At 38.7% G+C, this 27,973-nt stretch overlaps 5 protein-coding genes across 8 annotated transcripts in view; 3 read left to right on the top strand and 2 right to left on the bottom strand.

Moving 5' to 3' along the window:
* LOC112976525 (histidine-rich protein PFHRP-II-like) overlaps positions 1-463 on the top strand; it is a 3,536-nt gene extending 3,073 nt beyond the window's left edge. Inside the window, exon 3 of the mRNA XM_026087886.1 lies at positions 214-463. Within this exon, the coding sequence (XP_025943671.1) occupies positions 214-463 (250 nt within the window). The remainder of the gene's footprint in view (positions 1-213) is intronic.
* HENMT1 (HEN methyltransferase 1) overlaps positions 1-489 on the bottom strand; it is a 21,805-nt gene extending 21,316 nt beyond the window's left edge. The window contains exon 1 of the mRNA XM_026087835.1: positions 54-489. The gene's annotated coding sequence lies outside the window, so the exon portion shown is untranslated. The remainder of the gene's footprint in view (positions 1-53) is intronic.
* Positions 490-726: 237 nt separating this feature from the next.
* On the top strand, positions 727-9,577 carry PRPF38B (pre-mRNA processing factor 38B). Of its 2 annotated transcripts, none has more exons than XM_026087898.1 (6): positions 727-1,139; positions 4,569-4,637; positions 4,948-5,099; positions 5,183-5,243; positions 7,853-8,076; positions 8,356-9,577. In XM_026087898.1, exons 1-6 carry the CDS (start codon positions 855-857, stop codon positions 9,212-9,214), a joined length of 1,650 nt encoding a protein of 549 aa, XP_025943683.1. In that variant the 5' UTR covers positions 727-854; the 3' UTR covers positions 9,215-9,577. The 2 variants fall into 2 exon arrangements, with proteins under 2 accessions (XP_025943683.1, XP_025943684.1); XM_026087899.1 differs by lacking the exon at positions 727-1,139 and adding an exon at positions 1,816-1,834.
* A 415-nt stretch (positions 9,578-9,992) lies between these two features.
* On the bottom strand, positions 9,993-26,828 carry FNDC7 (fibronectin type III domain containing 7). The gene is made up of 13 exons (XM_026087895.1): positions 26,765-26,828; positions 26,518-26,536; positions 24,969-25,226; positions 22,410-22,664; positions 21,455-21,715; positions 20,702-20,959; positions 19,069-19,323; positions 18,140-18,397; positions 17,463-17,717; positions 16,349-16,603; positions 15,550-15,810; positions 14,849-14,878; positions 9,993-14,339 (listed from the first exon to the last, which is right to left on the bottom strand). The coding sequence occupies exons 1-13, from the start codon at positions 26,825-26,827 to the stop codon at positions 14,311-14,313; spliced, it is 2,457 nt and encodes an 818-aa protein (XP_025943680.1). The 5' UTR covers position 26,828; the 3' UTR covers positions 9,993-14,310.
* STXBP3 (syntaxin binding protein 3) overlaps positions 19,882-27,973 on the top strand; it is a 34,067-nt gene continuing 25,975 nt past the window's right edge. For 2 of the 3 annotated variants that reach the window (XR_003257070.1, XM_026087897.1), the window contains exons 1-4: positions 19,891-19,986; positions 21,588-21,959; positions 22,851-22,930; positions 25,750-25,868. Coding sequence is in view for 2 of the 3 variants with exons in the window: in XM_026087897.1 (XP_025943682.1) it covers positions 25,847-25,868 (22 nt within the window). In the remaining variant the exon portion in view is untranslated. Of the gene's footprint in view, positions 19,987-21,587; positions 21,960-22,850; positions 22,931-25,749; positions 25,869-27,973 lie in introns of all 3 variants that reach the window. The other variant, XM_026087896.1, reaches the window with a different exon arrangement.

Here is a 27,973-nt window from a genome sequence, read left to right on the forward strand (position 1 = left end):
GCCTCCACGCACACCTCAACGGACATTCCCGGGCACGCTGCCTCCACGCACACCTCAACGGACATCCCTGGGCACGCCATCTCCGCACACAATGGACATCCCTGGGCACGCCGCCTCCACGCACACCTCAACGGACATCCCTGGGCACGCCGCCTCCACGCACACCTCAACGGACCTCCCCGCACGCGGAACAGGTGCGTCGTTATTTCTTAGCTTCTCAAGTTTACCCAGACGAGGAGCCCGGCTCCCCGTGCGCGCTCCCCGGCTGCACCCCCGCCTCGCTACCAGCGACCACAGGGGTGCCGCTAGCCGAGCAGCCCGCGAAGCGCCCGGTTCCGCGCCGTTTAGCGGCGCAGGCGGCCGCGGCAGCCCGGCTCCGCGGCGCTGGCAGCGATTCGCCTCAGGGCCCGGCCCTGAGCGCTCTGCGTCGCTAGGCGCCGCCCTGGGCGGAGGTGAGCCTTAGGCGGGGGAAACGCGGCTTTTTTCGGCTAGGGGCGGCTCAGAAGCGAGAGGTGCCAGTGAGAGGGGCGGCTCCCGCCTCCCTCGCTCTCTGAGGCGCCGGCGGTGCGGCGCGCGCGGCCGCGCGAAGGCGCTGAGGGCGGGGGGAAGGGAAGGGGGGACGCGCCCTCCTCTCCCGTCCCCTCCCCCCGCCCTGGCGCGGGCCGCGCTCCCCCCGCGGGGATTGGTCGGCGCGGGCCCGGAAGGCGAAACCGTCACTTCCGCAGTATCCGCCATCTTGTTCGCAGTTGGCGGAGGCAGCGCCCGGCTCGGCAGCTCGTGTTGTGGTGTAGCGCGGCCGCCCGTCCGCCTTGCAGGCCGCGTGCCGCTACCCCTCCCCGGCGCCCTGAGCCGCCATGGCCAACAACAGCCCCGCTGTAGGCGCCGGTAACTGCCAGGGGCAGCAGGTGGCCCAGCACCAGGCCGGCTGCGTGCCGCCGGCCCAACAGCAGCTGCAGAGCGGAGCCCCCAAGCCGGCGGCCTCAGGCAAGCAGGGCAACGTGCTGCCGCTTTGGGGGAACGAGAAGACCATGAACCTCAACCCCATGATTCTCACCAACATCCTCTCGTCGCCCTACTTCAAGGTGCAGCTCTACGAACTCAAGACGTACCATGAGGTGGTGGACGAGATCTACTTCAAGGTGAGCCCATGGGCCGCGCCCTGGGCACCAGGGACTTCTCGGGGCCGTTCTGGCGCCTGCCCCGAGCCTCTCTGCGGCCGCGGTTTTTGAAGGGGGGAGACTTTCATTGCGGCCTACGGATTCTCTCTGAGTTCCTGGACCCTACCCTTTATCCTGTGCTAAGGGATAGGAGGAACTCTTTTTTTTTTTTTTCTTGCTTGATCCAGAGAGTTTAAGGTGCATTCTTCTTTCTCTGATGAAGTAAAGGTGTTTTATATAAGATTTAGAACTACGGAGTTTCAACTTAGTTCTGAAGTGGACAGCCTGAGTCAGGGCGGTGGGGATGAAATGGCCGTCTAAGGATTGCTGTTCCCTTAGCCGGAGAGAGTGGGGAGGGGACCGATCTGCATCACACTTCTAGAGGCAAACAGCCCTTGCTACCTCGAAGTTGCTAGCACACTGTATTGTTGTTGTGCAAAAGGTGTGATGGTGACAGTAGGTTTCAACAGGAGTTCGCATATGGTCTTCTTCCTCAGAGATTAAGGAACCCCTCCATCAAAAACTAGTTCGTTGTAGTGCTGCTCTTGGCATTAGGTTGGATGTGCTGGGAAGATAACTTAAAATATCAGTGCACCTATGTCTCAGTTCTTGTTTTGTTAGCAGGATTGAATCAGTTTTGCAGCGAGGCTTCTACCAAGCCAGTCTCCCAGGTGGAGGTATGCATAATTAATGCTCATCAACACAGCTGCATTCTTTGTTCTGATAATGTGAGCAAAACTTAGATGATTTGGGCTGCTATCTTCAGTCAGCAGGTTAGAGGTTATTGAGATAGTTTTCTGAGGTGGGTTGATTCTGTTTGACAATGCTGTTTTGTCACTGAGTAGATTTCAATATACTTCAAAAAAAAAAAAAAAAAAAGTGGCCTTTTCAACTGATTTAACCAGGGCAAGTTAAGTTACTTAAAGTGCACTATTATTGTGAAAAACAACTCCACAGAAGCATTTTGAGATTTTGGGCATTAGTTTACTACAAAATAATAATGTTTTTTCTCTAAATGACAGCCCTTCTCTGCCTTCAGTCTGTCATTTAGAATGGACTACTTATTCTCCTAATCCTTACAGTAACATAATTTTGGATAAAACTTCTGTTCAGTTAACATACCACTTGCTGCATGTGAGGTAGAAATAATCGCTTCTGAGAACAGTACTGCGAATGCTCAAGAAGTTGTAGGACCGATCATGTTCTGTCTGACTATCAGAATGCAATCAGAAGCAAGGCTTATTTTTGCCAATGAAGTCAAGAGGTGAAAATTTGATAAAAGAAACATATTTGCAGAAAATTTGAGTAAATAGTTTTAAATGGACACTTTCAGACTTAGAAATATTTGACATGATTTATCTTATTTTATTGGTAGAGCTCAACTACAATAGTTGAAATAGTTTTGTCTGCTTGTCTTAAAAGTGTTTAATTCTGTAAATAGCTTAATCTTAAACTGGAGAAAAACTTTGACTAATCCTATGTAAATAAATCTTATTTAGTGAATTTTTCAGTTATTTTGGCTAGAAACTGCAATTTAAAGAGAAAACTCAGACTCTTCCTTATTCATGTATAATAGATGTGAGGGAGAAGACGGCATGATGGTTAAGGCATTTGTTGGTATTCAGGAGATTTTAATTCTGTTCCTGTTTTAAGATTCCTGAATAATGTTGAACAATTGCTGATCATATTTTTTCTTTTAATGAGCATAGTATCCACCACAGTAGTTGTATTTTCAGAAGAGCTTGTCTTTGTTTTGGGTATCAAAATATATGGCTTGTTCTAAAAATGTCAGGATGTTGGGGCAGGAGTCTCAGGAAAAATGGCCTTAAGTCACACAGGCTACCAATAGGGACCATCAGTGAAAATCTAGATTCCGTATGGATGTGTAAATTAATTCACTTGGAGAATTGGTCTCATGTTTATCTGTTTCAGTTCTGTATCTGCAAAGTGGGTGACTTCCTCTTCCTCTATCCCTGATCTTACAACATTGTGCCTGTGCTCAATTTCATTTATTCTGAATGCTTCCAATAAGTTAAGCACATGCAACAATCTTTGCAAGATCAAGACTTAAAATGATAAGCTTTTTGAAATGAATATTGTCTTCTGTTTTGTTTTTTAAATCTGTCAAAAACGGCTTGTTCGTTTTGATTGTGGCCAATAAACATAACTGTAGTTTGAAGACTACCATGGTGATAAAGTGTCATCCTTAATTTTTTAACTGAAAAGTACATGTCCTGTGCAAGGAAAAACCATAAACAGATGGATGTGCAATATTATTTACCTCATATTTCTGAACTTCTCATGTGATGCTAATAGTATGGGAGGACATACTGGAATTCTGAATTCCATAGTACTGATATCTGTCATCTTCCCATTATGGTAAGATAGCAACAGTCAAAAAAAAGTTTAGTCACTTTGAATATTAGTAAGTCTCTGATTTCACGTGATTGTGTATGTAATTAATTTTGTGTCATATACTATTAAATTATTTTATTTTCTAAACTGCAGTGCAGCTTGGTTATAAGCTCTTACTTATCTTCAATCCAGCATAACACCACTGTATTTTTTGTCTTGTTTTTAATTATTTTTAAAGTTTTTTTTTCCCTCTTTTCCTTTTTTTTGGTGGAAATATACTTGCCCATTAATGTAGATGTTACTTCTTTGGATTTCACTACTTTTATGTAGCTTGGGCGGTTTTATGGTTCTTAACTTGCTTAAGATTCTTATTGTCAAATATAAGGAATGAAACTGGTTAGCTATGTTCTTGCAGTCATCTCTTCAGTGTCTGAGTGCATCTGAAAAGATTTGGATTGGGCACTCCTAGTACTTAGGAGACCATTTTATCTCAGAGCATTGTTGCAGTCTACAAAAAAACCCACCGGCTTTTTAGATTAAAATATTATATTTTATAGATGTCTTTTTTCCTAAATCTAGGTAATACTCAAATCTCTTGCTAATCTCACTGCATAAATGAGATTTATGAATATGAAACTGTAGACTGCTTTGTGTAGTTGTCATCAGCAGGTATCGCTAAACTTGTTAAGAGACAGTATAAATACAGGTAATTGTATAGTCACCACTGAAAAAAATAACAATAAGTTTTAGTCATAAAATATTTGAACTTGGAGTATATAACAAGTATAGTTGATTGTTTTGGCTGTTTTAAGTTTCACCCATGATTTTGTTTATCATTTTTTCTAATGTTATGGATGAAAAAGCCAAATGCTTTACTTTATTGACGAAGCAGACCTGTGCTTGAATTTGTCAGGAAAAGACAAGCTGTTTAAGACTGATACAGGAAATCTATTGTTTGAATTTGTTTTATTTGGGCAGTTAAATTTTATGGAGGTTATAATTGTCATTGTGTTTTTGTTTGTTTGTTCCTTCTTTCCTTCCCCCACCTCTTTTTAGGTTACACATGTTGAACCATGGGAAAAGGGGAGTAGAAAAACAGCAGGCCAGACAGGGATGTGCGGAGGGGTAAGTAGAAGTACGTGCCTTCTTAAATTTTTCTGTGTCTGGTAAATAAATACCTCAAGCATAGCTAAAATTTGTTCATATGTTGTGTCAGTCCCTAGCTGAGAAAGTATTTATTATAAAGAATTGATATATTCCCCTTGCTTCCAGAGGATCTGAAGCTGTGGAGGCTACTGTGTAGTGATGCTTTTTCACATAGTTCTGTCTGTAGATTTAGATTTTATCCTGTGTTAGTGCTTATGTTCTTTTGTAGATTCAGGATAAGGTCTTTGCAACTTCCTATGTTGTCATCTAACTTTTCTTCTGTTTAAAGGTACGTGGTGTTGGAACTGGAGGAATTGTATCTACTGCCTTTTGTCTGCTCTACAAATTATTTACACTGAAACTTACCCGTAAGCAAGTGATGGGCCTTATAACTCATACAGACTCTCCATACATTAGGGCTCTTGGATTTATGTATATTAGGTAAGTATCAATATAATCAACTGATGACTCGCTTAATATACAGAAAACTGTATTAAGATTCTGTGTTCTTTTTGTACTTCAAGGTACACACAGCCACCTACAGATCTATGGGACTGGTTTGAATCCTTTCTTGATGATGAAGAGGTATGTCCGCGAGGGTAATAATTTGTTTTCTTTTGTTTCTTTTCATGTTACTACTTTAGGTTTAAATATTGTCTGATAAACTTTGTTGTAGTTTGAATGCTACAGTGTTGTATTCTTTTAATTTCATTAATTAGTGTGGGAAGCAGGTTTGAGCTAGGACCTGGTTTCTTGTTCTTGGATTTCAAAGATTTAACAGTCTTTTCCGTTGTTTAGTATGTTATTGTCTCAGTTGTTACAAGGTCATGTGAAACAAGTTTATGAAATCGGATGCAGACAGCAGGCTGTATGAGTGTGGTATCTATGCATTTTTAGATTAGAAAAATAATTATTTTTAAACAAGGTATACTAAGTGTGCCTAGAGTGCTAAATTTGTCTTTGCATTTATTACGGGGACAGGGGGAATTGGTGCTTACATAGAACAGTGGGAAGAATGTAGAAGAAACCAACATTCATCTTTCAGAATATTACCAAAAATCTCTCTGGTTATTTTTCATTTACTGGCATTACTAAAGACTAAATTTCTTCTGAGGAAAAGCAAGCAGCTTAATTACTGCATAAGATAGTGCTGTTTTTACCAGCCTTAATGTCTTTGCTAATGGGGCAATAAAAAGCAATGGAAGTTGCTAACTTTGGAAGTTCAGTAAAGAAGCATTATTATGCGGTACAACAGGAAAATAAACTTTAAAAAAGGATTGATAATCCTTTTGTATCATAGCCCTGATTTACTGGCTGGAGAAATGGAGTAGGATCATGTGGATGAGGTTTCTAGGTATATGAAATTGAATATTCAGTCTGCTGCATACTGTTGCAATTTATATTTATTGAGTGAGTTTTAAATTGTGTATTAGATTTAAGGATGGAACAGGAAAGATCACTTTCCCGCTTCATTGTGGTATGAGACCTCTAATTCTAGAAACACCAAATGTCATAGTTGCCAATGACCTAGTACTTGTATTAAAAAGTGTTAATTATACCCATATCTGACTACAATACAGTGTATTTATTTTAAACAGCTGCTTTCATGCTAAATATCAAAAACACTGTGCAAAGGAGACAGTTGTTATTCCAGGTAAACCTGTGTTATTGTACATTTGTAATAAAAATCAAAACATGTAAGTCTTGATTGCATAGCTGTGATATCCTCCTTCTCCCCCAGGTGGTGATGTTATATAGTAACTCTTCTCTGAAATGTTGCATTATAACTTTGGGGGAAGATCGGGGTGGAATCATTTTTCAAGGTCCCACAAACCTCTTTCACAGGATGATAAAGTGATTAAGAATGCTATTTGTGTGCAGGTCTTAACTGGTTCATTATTCAAAGTATAGTTTTTAGTTTATACATTTCAGTTCTTGCTCTAATATTGGTTATCAGCATATATTTATGTTTGTTGTTGTTTAAAACATCCCTATATATTTTTGGAATTAGTGTTGATCTTTCCCAGCTGCTTTCAGTAGTGTTTTTGTTAAGTAGGAAAAAGTGCTTGGGGCTGTTTTTCTAACAGTTTCTTGACAGTCCTGGTCAAACTCATAAGATGAAGCAGATACATATAAGAATTATTTCAATCTACAGTTTTGTTTTTTTTCTCCAGTTCATAAATCTTAATATGTGGAAACAGTTCACCTTTGTCATGCTGCTGTGAAAAGGAAAAACTTCCCAGGATACAGAGTTACTTTTCAAAATGCTTCTTATGTTTATTTTGTTTAACTGTACGTACTCTCCAGGTGCTACGTTTAACTCATTTTTTTCTTCTTTAGATCTCTGCAGCGATTATATTTGGAAATACTGTATATCTGAACACTTAAATGTGTGTGAGTGCAAGCAGTTTTACATTTAGATTTTCTCTTCCTGTTTAGATAACAAATCTCACTTTCCTTGTGTGCTTGCACTATAGGTTTGGGACTGACAATAGCTGACTAACATGTCCTGAGCTGTGAGAGGGCATAGCAAGAAGGCCTTCATGCGGTAATGACCCTTTTCAGAGACAATGGTCATCATGGATTATGCGTTTCCAATTATTTGTTCATTTATTTATTTTTTTACATATTTCTAAATTAGAAACCTCACTGCTTCATGGCAGTTGGTTTGCTATTGCTTCCAATTTTGTTAGGATGCCATTTTGTACTACAAATTTTTCTATGATCATTTTTAGATAGGCAATGATGTAGTTCTTAAATGATTTAGGCCACAGGGTTGGGTATGATGGTACACAGTTGTGCATCCACAAAATGAAGTATTACATGTAGTTTAAGAGAGGACTTCTCAACTTTGTGGCATTTAAATAAGTACAAAATCATACCATATAACCAAACTGTGTAAGGGGATTTCACGTTAATCTCTTCATTGACAGTCCCTTACCATCCAGATGGCTGCAGGATTAGTATGTGCCTGCATGCATATATATTAAGATCCACTCCCTATCTGTAACGTATATTGCCAACTCCAAAGGGCGTAGAATTTGAATTTTTCTAAGGAAATGTATTAGAATATGAGACAAGTAAACTTTCATAATCATGAGACTTCAAAAGGGCAGTAATATAGCAGCATTATTTTTGAAAACCAGTAAAGAACGTTTTTGACCGTCAGGATATTTTTTGTTTGTATTTTGTAGGACCTGGATGTGAAGGCAGGTGGGGGTTGCGTCATGACCATCGGGGAGATGCTTCGTTCCTTCCTCACTAAGCTTGAATGGTTTTCAACGTTGTTTCCAAGAATTCCTGTGCCAGTCCAGAAAACTATTGACCAGCAAATTAAAAGCAGACCTAGAAAAATCAAGAAAGATGGCAAGGAGGGAATGGAAGAAATAGATCGGCATGTAGAACGTAGACGTTCAAGGTTATATATATATTATTTTGAAAATTAACGTTGAAAGATCAATATTGAACTTACTATTAGGAATATCATGTCCCCCTTTTAGTGGGATAGGTTTTGAGGCAACGGGCAAAACAATTTATAGATGCTAATGGTTAAAATGATCAGATGATACTGTAATATTTACAGGCTGTTTGGTATTTAAGATTAAATATAGACTGTAGTTATGAAGTATTAATTGGAAAATAAATAAGGTCACTTGACTTAAAACTGTTTTAATTTGAATATCCTTTATTTTAAAAGGTCTCCAAGACGATCCATTAGCCCCAGGAGGTCTCCCAGAAGATCCAGAAGCCGAAGTCATCATCGGGAAGGCCATGGATCATCTAGTTTTGATAGAGAACTAGAAAGAGAAAGAGAGCGGCAAAGATTAGAACGTGAAGCTAAGGAGAGGGAAAAAGAAAGGCGGCGATCTCGAAGTACTGATCGTGCACTAGAACGGAGGCGAAGCAGGAGCAGGGAAAGACACAGAAGCCGCAGTCGAAGTCGTGACAGGAAAGGAGATCGGAGAGACAGGGATAGGGAGCGAGAGAAAGAAAATGAACGAAGCAGGAAAAAAGATAGAGATTATGACAGGGAAAGAGGTAGTGAGAGGGAAAAAGATAGTGATCGATCTAGAGAAAGGTCAAAAGAAAGGAAAAGTAAAGGTGATGTAGAAGAGAGAAGACACAAAGATGACAAGGACGACAAGAAACACCGTGATGACAAGAGGGATTCCAAAAAAGAGAGAAAACATAGTAGAAGTCGAAGCAGGGAAAGAAAGCATAGGAGTAGGAGCCGAAGTAAGAATACAGGTAAGCACAGCAGAAGCAGGAGCAAAGAGAAATCAAGTAAACATAAAAATGAAAGTAAAGAGAAATCAAATAAAAGAAGTAGAAGCAGAAGCAGAGGAAGAACAGATAGTGTTGAGAAGTCCAGGAAACGAGACCACAGTCCCAGCAAAGAAAGATCTAGAAAGCGTAGTAGAAGCAAAGAACGTTCCCACAAACATGATCACAGTGATAGCAAGGACCATTCGGACAAACACGATCGTCGAAGGAGCCAAAGTACAGAACAAGAGAGCCAAGAAAAGCAACATAAAAACAAAGATGAAACTGTGTGAACTCTTTCAGAAGTGGATCACATTGAATCCTATAAATGTTTGATTAAATCCTGCTTATTTTTTCTTAAAGTTGAGATTGTGCAGTAGTTGATGAGCACTCTTCTCCAACCTCCCTCTAGGCTGCAGATTGTCATTTCCAATTTTGGGTAGGGAAGTGCCTTTGTAAACCCATTCAATGCATTGACGGTTTCAAACCATTTGTTTAGTTTAATTCATAATGCAGAGATTGTCCTTGCATTTTTATTGTTCAAATGTTTCTGAAATGTACAGTCTGTACATATGTCCTGAAAATGTTTTAATTCCTTTGGCATGGTTGCCATGTTGGTTAAATTTGTATGAGGCAATAAACTGCCACTAATTCTACTTTTGTTTTGTAGATGTGGAATTATGGTTTATATCCTGAAGTTAGCATGGCTGTGCTTTACATAATAGTGTGGCTTTTTTAGGGATGGATTTTGAATGTGTATTATAGCTGAGATATTTATGTGCATACAATGTACATTGAGGGCTGCAGATTTAGAACTAACATTTATGTCCACTGTACCTGCTGTTCTCAGAACCTTTTAAAATGTATTATGTTGTTGATCACCACTGGTGTTAAATTGAGAGTGGGCTTTCAAGGATATAGTGGTTTTGATGCAAAGATTTAGATTATGTTGGGGCTTGTTTAGTAATCCTTTAGAAAGGCTACCTCAACTCAAGGGGAGACTGTTAAGGTTGATGGATGAGTACCATAGCCATCTATGCATTTTATTTGTTTGAAAACATCCATGGAAGATTTTTTTTTTTTTGAACACAATTTATCTATTTGTGGTCTTTTAATGTTTTTAATCAGCAGCTACACTGTCATTTATGATAATTCTGGGGTAATAAAGGCATTTAAGATCAGAGGAGGGAGGTAGGAAGAAGAAAATCGTTACAAAAAATTTCAGTTTCAAGCTTCCAAAGCATTTTTATAAGTGTAAACATTTAAAATACAAATTACCTGATAGTGTCCTTTTTTAAGTCATATTTTCTACAAATAGTAAGGATTGCAGTTTGTGCTGAACATTTCATCTCTGGCAGAATTTTTTTTTTTTTAAACAGGTTGTTAGAAGCAAAAACCAAAATGCATTATACAAAAATCATATCATTAAAGTCCAACTCTATTTGATAGATTATTCTGATGACTTGTATACTAAGTGAGGAGAACCATCTGGAATAAACTCTCAATTAATTCCTTTGTATTGAGTGTCAGCTTTTCCCTGCATGTTCATTGCCAGTTGAAGAATGTTTGGGTTCCTCCATGTTTCATTTCAAAATGAAACAATGGTTTGTATAAATCAGGACTTTCGTGTAATAGGTACCATATAAAGAAGATATAACTGACAAAGAAATGGAATAGCCCAGAAAATATGAAGAGCTTAAGTATGACTCATTCATGGTCATGAAGAGGCCTGAAGGTGGAAATAAATTAATGTTTGTGCATTTTTGCTTCTGTGTGATGCAGGTCATCTAGGTATGATATTTAAATGTTATTTTTCTTGTTAAAAAACATTGTCCTCTCTGAGTATTCACTTCCTCAGTATGTATCATAAATCTAAAGAGGAGTACTGTAGTAAAACAGCTCTTAAGTTGTCATCCTCCAGGAAGAAAAAAGAGCAAACAGTGTTTCAGATTTCTAACAATATATTACAATATACTTAATTCCATAATACTTAAGCAAAAATAAGAAACTTTCTTCTTCTTCTTCTTCCTTGCTCTTACTTTCCCTTCCTCTGTTGTCATGATCGCCAGTATTAGAAATACATTAGTACTGAGGTCCTTCAGGTATCGTTTGACTATATATTGTTATATTAATTACATTGTAAATTTGAGCTTGAAACCTTAAACATGCAAGAGTTCTCTCCATTGCCATGTAAACCCCAAACTATTGAGTTCCTATTTAGTATGGGAGGAAAAAAGCTGTAATGGTCGTTTAAAAATATCCTGACTGGATGATGACTGGAACTGAACTGCCTTTGCAAGTTCCCAGGAGATTCCAAGGATTCTTTCAAAACAATGAGGTTAACTTTTTTTAAAGGGAACACCTTGTCTGTCACTAGAAAGCTTCTTTTGGTCTCATTAGCTTTTGAGCTTGAGCCCATAGGTGTCTAAAATGAGCACATCCTCAGGCAGAAAGGCTGTAAGACCTCATCAGGCAAGAGGCTGTAAGGTTCAGTTGGGAAATTAATAGTGATTTCCTTCTGTTTCTTCAGTGCTCCTTCTGCCCTGTCAGTGTTAGGAACTATGTTGAAGGAATGGTTTATTTACAGGCAAAATCCAAAGATCTCAGAAATGAGATCTTTGACTTTAAAGTGGAAAGAACTGCCTTTTTACAATAAGGGTAATGAACATTTTGATACAGCTTGGACAAATACCATTCAGCCTGTGTCAGTATTTCTTACAGGGGCAAGAGTTTGAGGACTTTGCTGTTATTCTTCAATAAATAATCTTTTCTGACTTGTGGAGTCAGAATGTCCAGTGATTGGATCCATGTGATGTACTTAAGCCACCAACGTAATGGATAGTACAATGTTCATGAGTGGCAAAGAAGTTACATTGGTCCATAAAAAATAATTTTAAACCAAGACACCTGTTTTAAGTCATCACTGAGGTTTAATATCTTACAGCTCTTGGTTTTGGATCCAGGGACTCTTGAATGCATTTTGGTATGTCTGATGCCATTTTCTTTTATATGATCTTCCTTAACAGCAGAAGGAACAATGGGGTCTTCAGTGCTTACTGGTCTGATGCAGTTGCTAGCAGTCTGTTTGCAGTGGGCATTTGGCTCCTGATCCTTAGAAGGAAACTTCTGCTAATTTTGATTAGAGGTATTGTAACAGTTTTCCCAGGAGGTATGGCTACAGAGCTTCTAAGTTTTCAGGGTGAAAGTGCAACAGACTGAACATTATGAACCTGGGCTTCCCACTGTATGCCATGTGTCTGTAGCATGTGTCCGTGGTTACATAGCTGGATAGTCATTCCTCTTGAAGCCTAATCTGGCTTTGAAATTTCTTGTGGCTCCAAAGATAAGTACTATATGGACTACTAATACTAATTAAAGAAATGCACCTCTACTTTGCTTTTACCTTTTTCCTTTAAAGATACTACCTAATTAATTGTACAGTATTTCAAATACAAAGAAGTAGAAAACTGTGGCATTCTTTTATTTTAGGGAACGATCCAGGATTTGTGGCCCCAGAGATTCACATCTACCTATTGCCACATAACTATGCAGGTAATCGGTGTAAATACCTAAAGACTTACGTGTATCTGGTTTCTGAACTTGTTATGAGTGATATTTTGCTTGTCTATCTGTATTGAAAAAGGTAACCTGAATGGCAGGGCCATTCACTGTGGGATTTCACTATGTGGGAGTATTTAGTACATGCATATCCATGCTTTTTATACTTTCATTTATATGCTGATGAAGAAATACTACTGAGCTCATGCTTTTACTATTTACAGCTGAATATTTCTGTACTTAGTCAAGGACGGTATACAAGTAGCCAAGAGCTCTTAAAGGGAACCTAAAAGAATTAAGTGACTTCCACTGGTTTTGGTAGATGCTTGAGCCCTTTCTGGACTTCTGCGAAGTGTGGATAACTTTACATATGGGAGACATCCACCCAAGTGAAAGGGCTTCTCCAGGTCCACCAATTACTAAGAAGGTTAAGACAGTATTTAAATACCACTCTTGAGTATCTACAGTGTCTTGTCTCCCTCCCCCCCCCCCAAGCAACAGTAGTTGGGTGGGGGAACCACTTCTAAAAAAACTTCAATGATTTTGGGTCAAATCCTGATGCAGTTGAAGTACAGAGGGATTTTGCTAGTTTCTTTAGTAGACTGAAAACAACCTATTTAATTTTTGAGCTGTTCTATGTCAAATAGAAATAATTTGTTTTTGGAACAGTGAGCTTTTTCTTTTGGCAACTATTCATCTTTGCATAATTACAATTCATCTTTAAAATGATTTACTTAATAGAAAACAGTTTAAATAAACTTTAATGAAGGCATCTATGATTAAATAACATCAGTGATTTTAATCAGCTGATTGTGTTTTAAGTTAAAATTAAATAGCCTAAGAATATTTGATGAGGCTTCAAACTACCTCTGAGTGCAGCTAAACTGCTTCTCCTAATTCTTTTAAAAAGGAGTTAAATTTTATTCTTTTAATCTTTATTTCAGTCTTTTTTGTTGATGCATTAGGTCTAGAACACACCTACTGATTAACTGGCTTGGAACAGCTTCTAAAATTGACTGCATTACGGGGAAAATATAGTTCAAGATTACTTAGGTATCTGTGCATGTATGTATCACATAAATGTTCATGTGTATTTTAAAAAATTATCACAAGAGTTGGGGCTGCTCAAATCTGATGTCCTGGTTTAGGTAACAGATACGGCTAGCTGTTCAGCTTCCTTCCTCCCAGTCCTCAAGTAGGTATGACTTGCAGTTAGTTACAGATGTCATCTTTCCAGTTCCAGGGAAAGAAAGACTGAGAAGGGCACTTAAAGAATGGTGTTACCAACATCTTCAACACCCAGGATAGTTGTGGGAGAACAGCAAGAAGCCGATCAACCTTGGGGGSGGGGAAAAGGTCAGCAACAAACTGTTACAGAGTGACTTCTCGCCATGCTGCTTTTGAGTCAAGGGAAGTAAGTAGTCCGGAACATCAGTACTTCATTGGAAGAATGAGTAATCTTAGATGGCAAAAAGAGAAAATAAATGAGTGCTTGTGAGGGAGTATCTTCATCTGTTTGGGTTTAGAGGGCTCTTCTGGGGAACTACAAGATAGTATTAGAAATGAGTTAAGTGAAAGACAGGTTTTACTGGTGTAAGTGGAGGAGAGAACAAATCAATATACAAATCTAGTATTGATAGTGGTAGGAGTAGACAACACTAGGTGTCTGAGATAAATATGATGTATTTTAACAAATCAGTTATATTAAATATGAAGGCTATCCCTCCAATCACAGAAATTTATAGCAGCAGGAAAAGTTTGACTAGTAAATCCTAATCTGAATCATGACTTACCTCCTTATCTGAAACAGAATTTCCATTTAGAGATGTTGTTATGCATTTCTCTTTCCTCTATAAATCACTGTAACAGAATTCAGAAATTCAGATCATTTCAGGTAGGGAAAAACAACTTTTGAGAAATGTTTGTTTTAATAGTTGTTTTTGAAGTTGCTTCCAGCAGTTTAAATGGGGAAGTGAAGCAGAAGACTGTGCACTTGAAACCCCAGGAGAAATAAGGTAGAATAGGTTGATGTAAGCCCCATGTGGGTTATTTATCTATTCATTAAATTTATAATGGGATATGACTAAGCTTTAAAAGATAAACTTTCTTTTTGTTATGTGCAACTAGGTAAATATTAAATATCATGCAACAGTGTAGAATGGCTTGATAGTGTACAGGCCACAATATAGGTAACAAGATTTTTTAATGATGCACTGTAAGATGATGGAAGGGGGAACTGCACGGCACTAACACAAGCCTTGACTATCAAGTATATACTATTCACACCTGATTTGGTGTTTAAGGTTATATGATGCTAACATGTTTTATAAACACTATGGATTTGGAATTAATATACTCTGTGCTCTTACCCATTCCAACAGAGCTTCCAGAACAAGTTACTGAAATGACATGAAGCAGTAGTATGAATGTTAGGTGTCTGGTTGTAAGCTGAAAAACATTAGTAGTCTGTAGAATTTAGTCCATGTTATACAACTGTGCAATTTCATCAGATGGTATTAGTTTTGTAATGATTATATTTATACCCTGGGAAAGGACTCCCAAGGAAATTACCACCACTTTAAACTATTGTTATTTAAAATGTCCATCACTTTATTCTGTAGGAGTGGTTCACAAAAGTTCCTTGATTTGTTTCTATATTCAAAAACAATAACACCATAAAACAAATCAGAAAACAAAAAAACAAAATTCTCATTTATTTGCTTCTGTATTCTAACCACTAGTATCCTAACTGAAAATTAACCTTGCCCTATTCACCATGCCAGGTTGTTGATAAGCTAGTTAAGCATCTGTGTAGGTAAATGCAAGTGATCCTTATGCAAGAACTACATTCAGGGGAAAAAAAAAATTCTACACCCAGTCCCAAAATGCTTTTGTGGTGCTCCTGTCATAGACGTTGCAAGATAGCACCTATAAACATTATGCTGGAGTCAGCACTGGCATAGAAAAGTTCTGCTCCACACTGCCTTTTCTGGCATAACCTCTGGTTACATTTTAGCCATCTAGCATGCAAGAACAAAACTACGGGGTTCAAAGAAGTTTTAACTTTTACCTGAATATATATTTTTAGGACAAAGTGTAAGTTTCAGCCCTTTAGCAGTAGCYGGAGTTACTACCACTGAGTAGACATCCCCACAAGGTATCTCAGTGATATCACAGTGACTTAGACCTGAGTGAGGGGCACAGGTGAAATTGCTTTTTGAGCCATATAGGTCAGTATTGTAAGTTGTCATTTCTTCAGAAGCTCTCCAGTGTACCCGGATACCATTATTGCCAAGTCTGTATAGCTTCACCCCAGAAGGACAGCAAGCACCTAATAAAATAAGCCGGATATCAATAAGTATATTTTATAAACTCACAATACATTGTAAATTCTCATAGCAAGTTTTAAAAGCAGATGACATAATTACTATTATCCTAAATACCAACAATTCAATAAGAAATGTTTATCTTTTCACAGAAAGCCAAAGTAACTCTTCAAATGAACTAGGAAAGAAAATGTTCCATCAGGCCCACACTGTGAAGCTGGAATTCAAAAAAAAAAATAAWTTTTTTTTAAATACACTGGAATATTGTTGCTCTCTCCTGACAGTGGAGGCATTAGGACTACTTAGAGACACTAGGATCCATCTGTGGGCTCCAAAATTGAATTATATTTGTTGTCAACATTTCTTTATATGGCCACCTGATGGCAGTTACAAGTGATACATGAAATTAAATAAATAGTTAATACACTTGCTGTTCCCTGTTTGGATTAATCTCAGCTACACTATTTGTGTGAGAGGAACACAACATGCAAAGTAACATGTTGATTTTTTTTTTCTTTCCAATTGCATTTATTATTTACGTACTGGAAGAATATCCTTGATAGGTGCAACTGGATGTCAAACCAGTTTCACTGACTGCTTTCAGAGATACTGTATAGTTGGTGCCACATGTGATGCATCCCAGGAGACAATAGTTTTGAAGAGTGTGACACTTTGCCTGTCCTTTTGGAGACTCCAATGTCGTTACATATGTCTGTGCACCCATCCCAACGGACCAGCTGATATTTGTTACAGACTGTGTCACTTGAGTTAGTGTCAGGTCATTAGGGCAACAAGGAGCTTAAAAAGAATAAAAAAATAGAAGTCAATTCTCCTTTGTACTGGGGAAATTGAATGTATTTTCAGGGACTAYAACTACAATAATATATGAAGAGGAAAGGTATGAAAATTTGCATACTTTTCAGGCAAATGTTAGCACACTGAAAAATATTTGACTATTTTGGCAAAGTGGTAAGCATCTAATAAACAATGTCAAGATAAGACCAATTTATCTACAAGAGTTATTACCCTGCAATTATTTTATGAGGATTGTTCATCAGGATCTTAGAAATTAATAAAATCTGTGATCAGAATCTCAGGCTACCCTTCAAGTCAAATGGCTGAGCCTAGCTCTATCTTTGTTTAAACTCTTTTACTCTACAAAATAAGATGGCCACAGCCAAACTGCCTGTTGAAAATGAATTCTGGTTTATATGTTAATCCCATAACCATGCCTGGGAATTGTTTGGGTAAGTGGTACAGGCCAAAACTGTGCTAACAGATTAACAGCATGAATGGTGGTAGGATGTGCTTTGATACTGTTTAGTTTCTTGATATGGACATCACCTCAGTGCTTCTCTTGATAATATTAATAATCAAAGTGCTGACAAGGAAGTTATGCAATATATTAGTGGATTATGTTCCTATATTTTAATTAGCTGTGACAAATTATAATTGGTTGTACTGTGGTTTCTCAGTATGACGCACCTGCCAGATGATCCTTCTTTCTCACGCATACATACATATACACATACATTTAGTCACAGGACATACCATCTAGCAGTGCAGAGAGTGCAATTTAGAAAAAGCCAAAAGAGACACATATAAATATTGTAATATTAGTGCTAAATATTTTCTATTATATACAATTGCCACATACCTGTCTCTAAAGGGACACTGTAGCTTGGTAAGCTCTGTCCTGCTGGTGATCTTGCTATAGCACTAACAGAGAAAACAGATCCACAGGGAAGATTAATTATGGTACAGGAGTTTCCAGAGCTTGTGCAGTGCCACAATCCAGCCTCTCCTCTGGCAGTGACGATATATGTAGCTTCATCATTATTAGATTGCCAGTACACGCTGATTACAGAAAGAGCGTCTTTTGAGATATTTTTAATTTCAGGACTGCAAGGAGCTGAAAGATTTTATATTAACAATATATAAAGTACTTGTTTATGCATACTATATAAAGTATACATGAATATTAACTTCCAGTTAGAGTAGGCAAAGTGATTTGGAACAGCATGTGATTCTTAAATGGTTATTTCTGGTGAGAATTTAGAACTCTTGACAGAACTGACAACCTAAAGGTTTTACATACAAAGATAAGTTGAACTGTAAATTTGATTTTCAAAAGTTTGAAGCATTCAGTAGCTTTCAATCCAAGCCCCTCTTTAGGTCTCTGATTACAGTATTTTTTTTTTTAACAATGGGAAAAAAAAATCTACTGGAAGTATTATCATTTACAGTAACTTGGCGCTCAATGCTTTTTACCCATGAATCACTGCAGTGTCTAGTTATTTATTCTGCTGAGGAAAATAAAAATGATCATAATACCTGTTGCCACATATTTAGATGCACATGACTTATTGCTGCCCCTGACTTCACTGAAAGAATAAACGGTGATATTGTACTGGGTGCTACACCGCAGAGTCGATAAGGTGCACGCCGGGGCCGTGTCATTGCAGAGCACCACGCCGGTCCAGTCAGCAGCTCTGGTTTCATACATTTCAGCACCACGGACAGGAGACCAGGTAACCTGCAGCGTGTCACTCGACACCACCACGGCACTGAAGTCGCTGGGGCAACAAGGCGCTAAAAACAAATGACAGAGATGGAAACCTTGAGGTGAACTGAAAATTGACATTAAATAAAGCAGTGTTTCATTTATTGGTGTTCTTCATATATTAAATCTCCAAAGATGTCTTATGCACACAGTCTCATTAATCCCAAACTTACTTTTTGAATTAGTTCAGTATTCCTCCTTCCACTTCAAAAGAAGGCATTCGAATATATAGGTTCCTATATACTCGAAGGGTWATAGCAATCTGTAATAAGCCATTAATTACAGAAAAAAAAGCTACATGCAAACCCCAGATGTTTGTATTATGTATTCTCTTGATTTAAAATTTCAAAAGCATCTAGAAATTATCCAAGTAACTTTCACAACATCCTTCACGATTTCCAGATGAACTGGTTATTTTTTCATTTTACAAATATGAAAACTGACTGTGAGGAAGTTTAAGACATTGCTAGATTAAACTAGTTTCAAGTCTGTAAGTGTGCTGTTGCATTTGACTACTGAAGTTAAAATCAACTGCAATTTGAAGTGTTGTTTCTTTCTGTTGATCTTTCTATGTTTTAGCCAAGAATTGAATAAAAATAGAGGTTTAATTAATTATCTTTCAATAAAGATGTCCAGTCAGCTCTACCCTAAATACTGCTAATGGATCTAAATTAATGTGCAAAAATACATTGCTACTTACCAGTAGTGTAATTGAATACATCACCTAAAGGACTCTGCCCYGCCTTGTTATATGCAAAGACGCTAATGAAATAGGTGAAGCCGCAGTCTGACTGGAAATGGCACTGAGTATGGGATGTGTTGCAGTGCACTTCCAAGCCATCATCGCTTTTCACAAAAACCACGTAATAACGACCAAAATTCACGCTAGACCATGATACCAACAGGATACCAGTTTCATCCTCTTCAATTGATATACTTCCTGGTGCACAAGGGACTGAAAACAACATTTAAAAAAAGATGGGAAAGAATTAGAATATTTAAGTTATTTAAGTTATACTTTAGGAAAAAAATAAGAGGGATATACAGAATTTATCTACACAGCTTGAATAGTTAGCAGAAAACAGCAACTCATCTGGCTTTACAGAGAAAGCTATTTACATTTAGATGAACAGTGAGTATCATTTTTATAGAACAAAGGAGATGCTACCTTGATTGCTTACATAAAAAAGATTTGCTTGTTCACAAGGAGCCCTTGTGAACAACAACAGAGTCACTAGGCAGTATTCCAAAGGAATTGGCACATTCTGTGCTCACAAACTGTAGTTTTGGATGACGTTTGGCAAACTACCTTGAACAGCAGTTGGCATCTGAAAGCCTTTTTATGAAAACCCTTTACATACTGGTGTGAAACTCATTGTGTCTGTGTCTGAATATACTGGTCTTTTGCTTAGATTTCCTGTTTGGTGCCATCCTAGAATTTCACATGGAACTGCAAAATCCATGTTTTTTGTTTTAATAACACTTTTCTTCCCTTTTTTTCTGGTTCTAAAAGTTTAGCTCACTGCTCTTAGAAGATACATCATCTAGCTGAAGCACTTTTGACTGGAAAGATTACAGCCCACAGCTCTCATCCTATTAGATCTACTGAGTTGCTTATGTGAGTATTTCTAACTCATATTAATAAGAGGTCAAAATGAACCAGGTTACATTTAATAATTTGAATATTGTATCTTTAAAGTAGCATGTATTAACAAAAATGGTTTAGATTTTGCTTACACGTGTAATACTTCCAACAGGTCAGGGAGCAATACCCTCTGACGTGGCAGTGGTGATAAGTAGCTGAGAATACCAACCTTTTGTCTTCATAAAGCTGCTACCAGACAATGGCCTGTGACTATATCTTAATTTGTGGTGCAGCTTTAGCTGGAAGTGGTTATTTGTGACCTGCTTTCTAAGTAACTCCTAGATCTAGCCTCCCAGTTCTCAGCCTAGGGCTAGTCCTCAAAGCTATTCTTTCCCCACAGATTTCTCCCAATATGTGACTGAGGTGACATAGGTGGGGGTTTTGTAGTGTTTTGTGTTGTTTTACGCTCAGGAAATTGACTTTAGAATGGTTACTTCTGATAACAGGAAAATGTAGGCTTAGTGGTTCAGCCAACAACATACACCATTCCAGGTTTTCTCACAGAAGAACGAAGAAAGTTTAGACTATTCTCCCTGAAATCAGAAGATACATGAGACAGTTCATGCACAGAAGCAGAAATAACTACTTGAGTACCACTCATGAATTGTAATGGATTCATTTGCATTTGAAGTTAAAGACATATGTATCAAAACATTATAAGCTATATAAAGATCAATTGTTCACTTACTAGTTCTTAAGTTTACTGCAACAGTTGGTTTACTGGATCCAGCATCATTATGTGCTATGACAAAAACAGAATATTCTGATCCACATTGGAGTGATGGCACCATGCAGGAGGTAGAAGACGTGTTACACTTCAATTTCAAGAGTCTATTGGAGGCTATCACACTGTAAGTTAGAGCTCCTTCTGTTGGCATCCAAGAAACAATAGCTCTTAAAGTGCCACTATTAAAAGCTACTTGAACATCCGCTGGTGCCTTCGGACCTACAGTGTAACAGTTTGGAAAACTTGTAAATACAACTTAGCATATGGCCTACAGACATGATCTTTTCAGAACTTGCAAACTAAATATAATTTTTGTGATGCAGATATTACCCTATTCATATTAAAGCGACATACATTTTTAAAGAGAGAATTCTAGTTTTGTACTGACACAAAACTTTCTGTTGAAATTTCATGCTTTATTTGAGTATTTGTTGTTCACAGACAGAAAAATCCTTAAATCAGTTCCAGTTTATGTAATCTTTAACCAGCTCTGTCCCAGGTAAAACTTTAGTGGTAGTTAATGATATCTTTGCCTCAGTTATATTCATTAAATTTAGCCATCTCAGAGTTTCCATGAACTTTGAGGTGAGGATAAAATTTGTATGAGCTGAAAATCTGCCCAGTGTTCACTGAAAAATATAACAGTCACATGTATACATATATACTTCCTAGTGGGCTTTTATATTCTTACTTTGGTTTCAAAAATTTTCTTACTTGTTCTTTGGTTATATGTGAAATCATCTCCAGGCATCCCATTGACATTCCAGGCATATGCCTTGATAGTATAGAGAGTTCCTGGGTCTAGATCTGTGAATATCAAGGAGGTATTGGTGGTGTTCTCTTTCAGCATTCTGCCCAAACCATCRGACCTCATGAGGGACACAGAGAATCCTGCTGCCATGTACACAGCTTTCCAGCTCACCGCAATGGAGTTGCAGCTCGGAGAACTTACCGACAGGATTGGAGCGGCCAGGACTGTTGAGAAAGAGCACTGATAAAGCCTTTGGATTTCTAATAACGTGTTTAAAGGAACCAAATTCCACATTCAAACACAGAAATGACAATCATCAAACTCTTTGAGACAAATTCRCTGATAACAAAAACAGAAGGGTAAATTAATGCAAGATTAACAGAATAGATGAGGAAATTGATTTGGTACCTCCATCGTGACACTACAGTTTTGCAAAAAGAATATAACCCATATGCCAAAGCATGAAAGGTGAGTGTGTAGAGGAATGAGGAAGATACTGCGTTTCCTATCCTCTAAGTTTTACATTGTCTTATTATTTTATACTTCGAGTTGTTTCTCCTTTTCTTTCACTCTCTCAAGTTGTCTTGTTGAAATAATCAAGTCTTTTGTTGAAATAAAATCCATACATTCATACAAACTCTGAACGTTTAACTTAAGTACTGTCACAAAGTAAACTTTCATTCAGGCTCGTATACTGGTCATTAAGTCAGACACCCAAATTCTAGTTCTCAAAAACTGCAAGGTTAATTTGCTCCATACAGTTTAAAATACAACATTATAATAATTCAGTACTGGTATACCTCTGGACTATACTGTTTGTTTTGTTCCAGATATTTTCAGAAATAAAGGAAATTTTAGGAGCCATGAATGCTTTAACTATAATAACATTACAGCTTTCTAAATAAAAATAAAGTCCACCTGTTTTTGCTTTTCTGGAAGGTGAAGGTTGGCTTCTTCCACCTGAATTTATAGATCTGATGGTGATTCTGTACAGGGTAGCAGCTTTCAATCCTGTCACTGTGCCTGGTGAATTTGTGACTGTAGTTTCAATGAAGGAATCTCCATCTTGTGCAGTCAGTAGATAACTAGTGGCCCCAAGAACAGCTCTCCATTCCACTGTGATACTGTTGCTAAGTTTTGAATAAGCTTGGTCAATAACAGGTATGTCTGGAGCTAGAAGGGAAATAACAGACATGCTGAAGTTAGGTAACTGAGCCCTGTGAAGTGTTGAGTGCTCTGAGCACTGCTCAGAGACTGATAAGAACAAATGGTCTGTACTTTCTATTAATATTTTAAATCTAAATTTTTATTTGACTTTAAAAAGTTAAATAATATAACATGTAATGACTTTTGTTTCAGGAAACAGTTTCAGTGCCTGGAGTGCAGTGACTATTGAAAAACTGTGTAATGTTTGAGAACTCTTGGAAGATCTGCTACTGGTATGACCACACATTTGTCTTTCAAGATGAAAGCCTGTGTATCAATTAATATGATAGGTACCGTGGAGGATGTGGCTTTGTACRCTTTTCCTGTTTTACAAGTTTTTTTTGTCATTCCTCTTTATATGTTGCTGATAGTCAGTTAGTTAGACTTGCTGATAGCAAGTCAGTTTTTGATTTCTTAAATCAAAACTAGTATTTTCTTTCTTTCTTATCTAATCTCTCATATGCTTAATGGCCAACTGCTGGGCTGAAATGTTTACAGACAGGGTAAAAAGAGACCAGAATCATTCTTTATGGCATTTTACTGACTTCCCTGGAGTTGTCCCAGCATAGCCACAGAGCACTGCATTTCCCCAAATGATCTTGCTGCAGGTTTGAAACAAGTTTAAATGAACATTAACAAAATACATGGGGTCTTGAATGTTCTAGATTAACTTTCATCTTTTAATGAAAAACTTTCAGTACCTTAGAAAACACTATTGAAAATGACCACTATTTAACCTAGATTGCACTAGGAGGTCTCTCTTTTATATTACTCTGTAGCCAATTAGCTATATAATAACGAACAAGAAGTGGATGTTTATACAAAACAATCTGAAGTAGGATGGTGTATCATAGGTATTTCTATATCACAGAATCATAGAATAATTTAGGTTGGAAGGGACCACTGGAGGTCATCTAGTCTAGCCCCCTGCTCAGAGCAGGTCTAATCAGCTATACAGTAACATGCCACAGCAAACGTTGCAGTTAAATGCTTTCCTAATGCCCTGTGCTACAGGCCATTGAGAAACTGAGTCATGCAGGGTAGTCAGAAAGGTGACTACAAGAGGGCATGCTTCTTAATTACATGCAATTTATGTTCAGTAATCAGGGTTTTCCTACTAGAATCTGCATATATAAAGCAAGCCCATGTGTTGCAAGACTGCAAAAGACTTGAAGAGAAAAATGAAGGTAAAATGAAGGTGTATCCCACCTAAAATTAGGAAAAAGAATGAAAAAGTATTTGGGATGTCAGTATGCACCTTGAGGCAAACATCTTGATAGCAGGGCAGCTAACCTGGAATTTCAGAGACCTTTGCAAGTGTCACGAGCATTACCTCTGCTGTTTTAGACCCAAGCATTTTCTCTTTCAGCTGTACTCAGACACCTTCTTTTGCCCCATTTGTGAAAATGGTAATACATATTCTGTATGACCATACCTGCAAAAATTTTGCAGATTTGTCTCTTACTATCTTTAGGACAGTTGTCAGCTACTACACTACGATTCTTTTTTCATTTTAAAATATTGTCTTTAATAACAATCCATAAAAAATTCTACACAGAAAACATTGACGCAAGCCTAAGGGAGTTCTTTACCCACAGGCAAAGTGGAGAATGTATAGCACTTCATTTGTATCAGAAATAATACATTAATATTCTGTAATTTAAATCAGTTCTCCCATGAGTAAGCTAGCAAGAGAGGTATTTTTAAACTTATCAGGATAAACATATTTTAAAATTTTTATTGCAATTCAGTTACTCTTTTTAGAAGATACAAATTCTACTGAAAAAATAATGTCTATTTCTAAAACTTGTCAGTTAAAGTATTTAAAAAATAGAATTTCAGCAATGTTTTTTCAACTGCATTTCAGTGATGAAACAAAAAAGAAGGACTTTGGTTTATGTAGATTCTCCTGTAACATCCATCAATGACTTACATGCTACAGAGTCCTTTTGCTATGAAACCAAAATACCATTTCTCACTGTCATTACTGAAAAATGAATATAGATTCACATCTGCATTTGTAATGAAAACCAGGGTAGGTGATTCAGAAAGCTACAGTCTGATTGGGCGAGCAGGGAAACACATATATATTAAAAAAAAAAAAAGGGAAAAAGAGCTAATTAGGCCAATACTGAACTCAATAGAGAAATGAGCAAAAGGTTTCAACAAGCATGGCAGCTATCCCTAAAAGTATGATGAAATATCCAGGATGAAATCCCAATCCTACTGGGGTCAATGGAAATTATACTGCATAAAGCCTTTCTTACTAACCTGTCGACTGCATAATCTGTGTTTCAGCCAGAATAATTCCATTCTTGTCAATGGCTTCTGCTTGTATAACGTAAATAGTATTGGGAATTAATGAAGTCAGAGTACCTTTAAGAGTAACATCACTAAAATGAGCCAATAATGACTGGCCTACAGTATTCACAGGATTAGCTGTAACTTTGTAAGAAGAGGCTCCTGAGAACTTGGGCCAGCTGAGATAAATGCTTCTTGATGTCACATCATATATAGACATAGAGAAACCTAAAAGGAGAGAGAGAAAAAAAAAAGAAAAAACAGAAAAACATTTTAGTTAATTCTGAATTTAGTCAAATCTTGACAAGAAGATTGTTCAGTGCCTCATCAAACATTTATGTGACCTAATTTTCAGAAGACAGGCATTACACTAATTTTGGAATGCTATTTCCATCATTCACTCTGTAATCTATTATTTACTGTAATAACTACTGCTTGCTCTCGTAATATCATTTTGTGATGATAACTATTTTTCTTAAAAGCCCCTTATGCTGCAGTATCATTATTTAAAAGTTTATCCTTCATTAAAAAAAAAAAAGTGAACTTTGGACCCTTCTGATTGCAGGAAGAATATGACATGAATATATTCTGAAGCTTTACAAGGAAGAAAGAAGTCAAAATGTATTGTTAATGTGCTATTCAAAGAAATATGTTTTTTAAAGCATGATAGGGAGGCATTGTTTGACTCATTGTTTTTCTAATAYGTAGATTTGAGAATGCCCTTACTATTTTCTTTCTTTTTGACTTTTAGAGCATTGAAAATACTGGATATAATCCATGTATGAAAATGCAACCAGTATCAATGGTATTCTACACATGAATAGGATCAAACGTATATTTTGCAAATCATGAAAAGAATAATGTGCTACCGTAAGTGTCCAAATACTGCAACAATATGGCTAAAATAACTTAGCATTTAAGACTCTGACAGTTCAGTATATGTAGAAACATATACTATCACCCTGCTTAGTAAATGAATTGTGAGTGTATTCCTTGCAGTCTTGCATTCCTCGCATTTTTAAATAGTCAATATTTACATTTTATATATAGGAGCTCTAAGCATACAAAGAATGTGAGACTGAATAAAGTACAAAATTTTGCAAAGCATTAAAAATATTTAGCACTTAGAGATAATGCTTTTTCTGTTCTTTTTTTGGAGACACAAAGGATAACAGTGCAAGTACGGGGCAGCCTGAAGCCTCCTTGTAGCGAAGTTATGGGGGTATTGCATGSAACAGCACAGCTTGTCCGCTGAGGATTCTTGTTGATTCAGTCTAAGGTCATGGCATAAGTGGTGTGTACAAATATTTGTATGAATGTTTAATAGAATTGGGACTCCTAAAAACTGAGTGTTTCAAGTTTGTAAAGATATCAGCATATATTTTTTAAACTGAAGCAGACTTTAAGACAATTTCTGTTTATAAAGATGCTAGAACTTATTTTATAAAAATCAGAAATTTATGTGTTCTCTTCAGACCTATTTAAAACAAGCAGGCAAAAAGAAAATTTGAAGATTTACCTGTGTTAGCTGAAAAGATCTGAAAAGGAAGATGTAGAAAATTAGAAATACAAAGCGAAATATTTATCTGAAAATTTTAAAAGCGAGTCACTTGTGAACGCATGCAAAAATGTAATAGCAACAAAAAACTCCGATGTAGGAGCAAGTATCAGATAGAGTCTATCGAACAGTCCCTAATTTTTAGTTTACTTTCRCCGAGCACAAAATATCCTTTAAAACACCTGGAAAGCAAGCTGGTTGCACTCACCGTTTCCAGGTTGCTGCAGATCAGTGCCACGACCAGGAGCGACGTGCGCTTCCCACCGCCCATCTCGCGGGCGCTTCGCTGCGGGCCCCTGGCGCAGCTCGAGCGGCGCCGGCGGGGACGCGCTGCCCCCTCCGGGCGCCGCCCTTACCGCGGGCTTTAGTCCCGGCGAGGGGGGGGGCGAGCTGGGGCGGGGGAGCGGGCGCCGCCCCCTCGCGCGTCACTGGCCTGGCGGCGGGTCCGAGGCGCTGCTCAAACGCGCCCGACACAGAAGCGGAGAGAGAAATGTCAGGCCGGCAGGGAGGGAGGCCGGCAGGCAGGCAGGCCGGCAGGGAGGGAGGCAGGCTGGCAGAGAGGGAGGCCAGCAGGCAGGCAGGGAGGCTGTCAGGGAGGGAGGCCGGCAGGCAGGGAGGCTGGCAGGCAGGCAGGCAGGGAGGCAGGCCGGCAGAGAGGGAGGCCAGCAGGCAGGCAGGGAGGCTGGCAGGGAGGGAGGCCAGCAGGCAGGCAGGCAGGCCAGCAGGCAGGGAGGGAGGGAGGCCGGCAGAGAGGGAGGCTGGCAGGCAGGCAGGCCGGCCGGCAGGGAGGCAGGCTGGCAGGCAGGGAGGGAGGCCGGCAGGCAGGGAGGCTGTGGGGTTTTCTTGCTGCTACAGGACGCAGGTTTTCTGTTGCACATACGTGACCCATAACGTAACAAAGCCCGATGTAAATTTGGCATTCACTGTTCAGTTCATTATGTATTGCTGTTTTTGTCAACTTATGAACACCATTTTTTCCATCTGGAATGACTCCTTTGTCTTGTTCCCGTTTGAATGGAAAAACGCCATGCCGCTTTGAGTGATTTCCCTCACGTTTTGTGTTGTGCAGGCAGCTGTAGAGGTTTCCGCGGCGCCTCACACCGGCCGCGTCCTGCCGGCTGCCCTCGGCGGCCTGCGTGTGTGCGGGCGGCGGCTCCGTACCGCTCAGCAGCGCGGCCCTCGCCCGGGCGAGAGGCTCCGCATCCCTGCGGGCCCTCGCGGTTCAACACCTGCTGCGTCTCTAACGCGCCTGTTGTCCCCCGCAATGCAACACTGGAATTTCCAGGCCCTACAAGCCCTTTTTTGCCTAACCGCGTATGAGCACAGTGTGCTCCGTGACGCTCGCTGTAGCACCCGACACCCGCTAGTGGGGCCCGCGGGGCGAGGGCACCCGCCCGGCCCGCTGCTGCCCGCTGCC

The sequence above is a fragment of the Apteryx rowi genome, unplaced genomic scaffold (assembly GCF_003343035.1).
Source record: "Apteryx rowi isolate R43461 unplaced genomic scaffold, aptRow1 scaffold_74, whole genome shotgun sequence".
In the NCBI taxonomy this organism is placed as follows: Eukaryota; Metazoa; Chordata; class Aves; order Apterygiformes; family Apterygidae; genus Apteryx; species Apteryx rowi.

Bases quoted from the DNA above. Each gene is read 5' to 3' on its own strand.
- PRPF38B (XM_026087898.1), top strand. From the start codon at position 855: ATGGCCAACAACAGCCCCGCTGTAGGCGCCGGTAACTGCCAGGGGCAG. The intron at 4,638-4,947 runs GTAAGTAGAAGT...TTCTGTTTAAAG, and splicing joins AGACAGGGATGTGCGGAGGG to GTACGTGGTGTTGGAACTGG. The intron at 8,077-8,355 runs GTTATATATATA...TTATTTTAAAAG, and splicing joins GTAGAACGTAGACGTTCAAG to GTCTCCAAGACGATCCATTA.